The following is a 3,792-nucleotide window of genomic DNA, read 5'->3' as shown; positions in this document are numbered from 1 at the left end:
AATTATGATCATCCAAATTATGATCATCCAAATTATGATCATCCAAATTATGATCATCCAAATTATGATCATCCAAATAATGATCATCCAAATTATGATCATCCAAATTATGATCATCCAAATAATGATTATAGTACATCACAATTATATAACAGTCATAATTTACAAATCGATTTTATATATAAATTACAATTTACAAAAATATTTAATATATGGGATATAATAGATGTTGAAATATTAGGAACTCCACAAAATGATTATAAATCAAATTATATATTGACAATACCAAGAGGATCTAAAACATTTAAGAAAATTTTGAATTATTTGAATATATTAAAAGAAAATGAAGATATTAATGATATACAATATAAACGTGATTATATGTATTCTATTGATAATAATAAAAATGACAATATAATAGATCCAATTATAGATAATCATCACATTAATAATAAGAAGAAAAAGAAGAATCTATATGATATACAGAACAATATGAATCATTCTTCTTTTAATAAATTTCATACAGAAGACGAATATTTATTCAATGACCATGTCCAAGAAAATTTTCACACCTTTTATGAAAAAAATAAAAAATATAAAATTACATATGATAAAGAAAATAATCATAAAATGAATAAATCGTATTATTTAAAAAAAAATAAAGAATTACCTTTTAATAATAAATTCAAAAAAATCATTAAAAATATTTATGACCTTCCTAACACTATTACTTTATCTATGTTATCTAAAACAATTAAAATACCATTGGCATCTATAAAAAAATATTTTATCATCCACGAAAATAAAGAATATAATTCAAGTTATAAAATTAATTCACAACAGATAAAACGAATATGTGAACATTTCAAAATAGACTGTAATATACAACAGCGAGATGATAATGTGCTTACAAAAGTGAATCCGACAACTAAGGATTGTCAAGAAAAAGTTTTTAAAAATGTCAAACAGGACAGATTGAAGGAAGGTGAACAGGAAAGAGTTATTAAGGTGGAAGCAAAGATTAAAAATGATGAAAGGGTTATGCAAGAGCAAAAAGATACTAAGGAGGAGAAGCACATGGATGTACGAGATATGGATGTACAAGATATGGATGTACAAGATGTGGATGTACAAGATGTGGATGTACAAGATATGGATGTACAAGATATGGATGTACAAGATATGGATGTGCAAAATATGGATGTGCAAAATATGAATAACAGTATAACACTTAACAAATCGATAAGTTGTCAAACCGATGAATCGCGAGACGCACCAGGGAGTGACCAAAATGAATCGCTGGATGAAAAAGATTCGATGGAAAAAAGTAAAGAAAAAAAAAAAAAAAAAGGGAAAAGTCGAAAAAAAAATAAAGATACCAATTTAACATTAAAAAGTGATAGTATTCAAAAATCAAAGACCCCCCTGGATGATAAAAAACGTAATGTGGTAGTTACATTTATAGGACATATTAATCATGGAAAAACATCTTTATTTGATTATATATGTAAAACCAATGAACAAAAAAAGGAGTATGGACTTATAACACAAAATATAAGAGCATTTAAAGCAACCGTAAGGAATAATTTTACATTTACTCTTGTGGATACCCCAGGACATGAAGCATTTATGCCTATGAGAAGTAGAGGTGTTAAAATATCAGATTTAAGTATTCTTGTTATATCAGGAGAAGAAGGAATACAAGAACAAACTGTGGAATGTATAAAATTAATAAAAGAATTTAATATTAAAATTATTATTGCAATAACTAAAGTAGATATTCCTAATGTTGATGTAGATAGAATAATTAATGATTTGTTATATCATGATATAACAACAGAATTAAATGGCGGGGAAATACAAGTAGTAGAATGTTCTATTTATAAAGAAGAAAGTATAGATAAATTATTAGATGCCATATATTTAGAATCTGAATTTCTTAATCTCCAAACGAATCCTGATAATAAACATGAACAGGCACAAGGTGTTGTTTTAGATTCTTATATAGATAAAAATGGAATTGTTTCTATAAATTTGTTACAAAATGGTGTGTTAAATGTAAATGATCATTTTTATACTGGATCATCCTATGGAAAAGTGAAGATATTAAAAGATCATTTAAATAAAAATATTAAAAGTGCATATCCATCGGATCCTATTAAAATTATTGGATACAATAAGAATTCTGTTCCCGTAGCAGGTGACAAATTTTATGTTGTTGAAAATGAGGCCCTAGCGAAAGAAATTGCGGAACATAATAAGAATAAAATGTTAACAATGGAAATTAATAATTTTACCTATGATCAGACAAATATGAACAGGTATAAAGATTTTATAATATCCAGAGAAAATAAAATTGGAGGTTCTTCAGGTACACTGGGAGAAAATAATTTAAAAAGTGACATTGATGGTAATATGACAAGTGATGATAATAGAACAAACAATGACAATATTACAAGTGATGATAATAGAACAAATAATGACAATATTTCAAGTGATGATAATAGAACAAATAATGACAATATTACAAGTGAATATGATAAAATAAAAGAAATGAAAATGTATAAAAATAATAAATCATTTGAAAAGGATGATTTTTTAAAAATACATTTGAATAATGCAAACGAAAATGTGATTAATATGGATCCTTCAACTCATATAGTAGAAAATGAAATAAAAACAATATACTCAAATTATATTATTAAATGTGATAAACAAGGAAGTATAGAAGTTTTGAAAAATTGTATGCTTAAATTACAAAAAGAAGATAGTATATGTAAAATAAAAAACAAAATTATATATGCTGATATAGGTAATGTAACATCAAGTGATATTAAATATGCTACAAGTTTTAATGCTACAATAATAGCTTTTGGTGTTAAATTATCTAATGATATTAAAGGTTCAAAAAATTCAAAAGGTTCAAAAAATAATAATAATTATCCTATTATATATTCAAATGTTTTATATGAACTTATAGAAAATGTTGAAAAAGAAATGGAAAAGAAATTAAGTAAAAAACCAATGGGTGAATTAAAAGGAACAGCACAAATTTTAAAAGTTTTTAATATATCTAAACTTGGAAAGGTTGCAGGGTGTGTTGTTAAAAAAGGTACTATCTCTATAAATAGTAATATTCGTATTTTAAGAAATGATAAAGTTATTTATATGGGAAAAATCATTTCTATTAAAATTATTAAGGAAGAAAAAACACAAGTAATAGAAGGTGATGAATGTGGTATAGGTTTTGATAATTTTTTGGATTTTGAGCCAAACGATATAATCGAATCGTACGAAAATTAAATATGAAAAAAAAAAATTTAATGTGAAAAAGAATTAAATGTGAAAAAGAATTAAACGTGAATGGATTTTTTAAAAAATAATCCTTTGTATTTATTTAATATGTAATATAAAAAGGGTTATACTCATGTGGGGTGAGGGTAAATCCATTCACTTGATTGTTCCATTGTATATGTTAAAATAGCACACCAAAATATTTATATATGTATATATATTTATATATATATATATATATATATGTGTGTGTCCTATTTAAAAGAATATATATTTTTTTAATTTTATTACTATGTAATTTAAAATTTAAATTAAATGGCTAGTTCACATATGTATATAATTATATGTCTATCCATCACTACTTATATATTTTTATTTTTTAATTTTTAATTTTTTTAGTTCCATTATGTATTATATACATATATTCATAATTTTTTATACAAATTTAATGATTTTTTTTTTTTTTTTTTTTTTTTTTTTTTTTTTTTTTTTTTTTTT

At 23.7% G+C, this 3,792-nt stretch overlaps 1 protein-coding gene across 1 annotated transcript; it reads left to right on the top strand.

The window, feature by feature from the left end:
* On the top strand, positions 1–3,303 carry PRSY57_0007600 (sporozoite surface antigen MB2; the record flags this gene model as incomplete). Its single annotated transcript, XM_012906225.2, has 1 exon — positions 1–3,303. A coding segment is annotated over one exon (3,303 nt), but the record flags the coding sequence as incomplete, so codon positions are not given.
* Positions 3,304–3,792: the final 489 nt, after the last annotated feature.

The sequence above is a fragment of the Plasmodium reichenowi genome, assembly GCF_001601855.1.
Source record: "Plasmodium reichenowi strain SY57 chromosome Unknown, whole genome shotgun sequence".
Classification (NCBI taxonomy): Eukaryota; Apicomplexa; class Aconoidasida; order Haemosporida; family Plasmodiidae; genus Plasmodium; species Plasmodium reichenowi.
The sequence above is the reverse complement of the archived record's forward strand: the minus strand, read 5'-3'. Positions and strand labels throughout refer to the sequence as shown.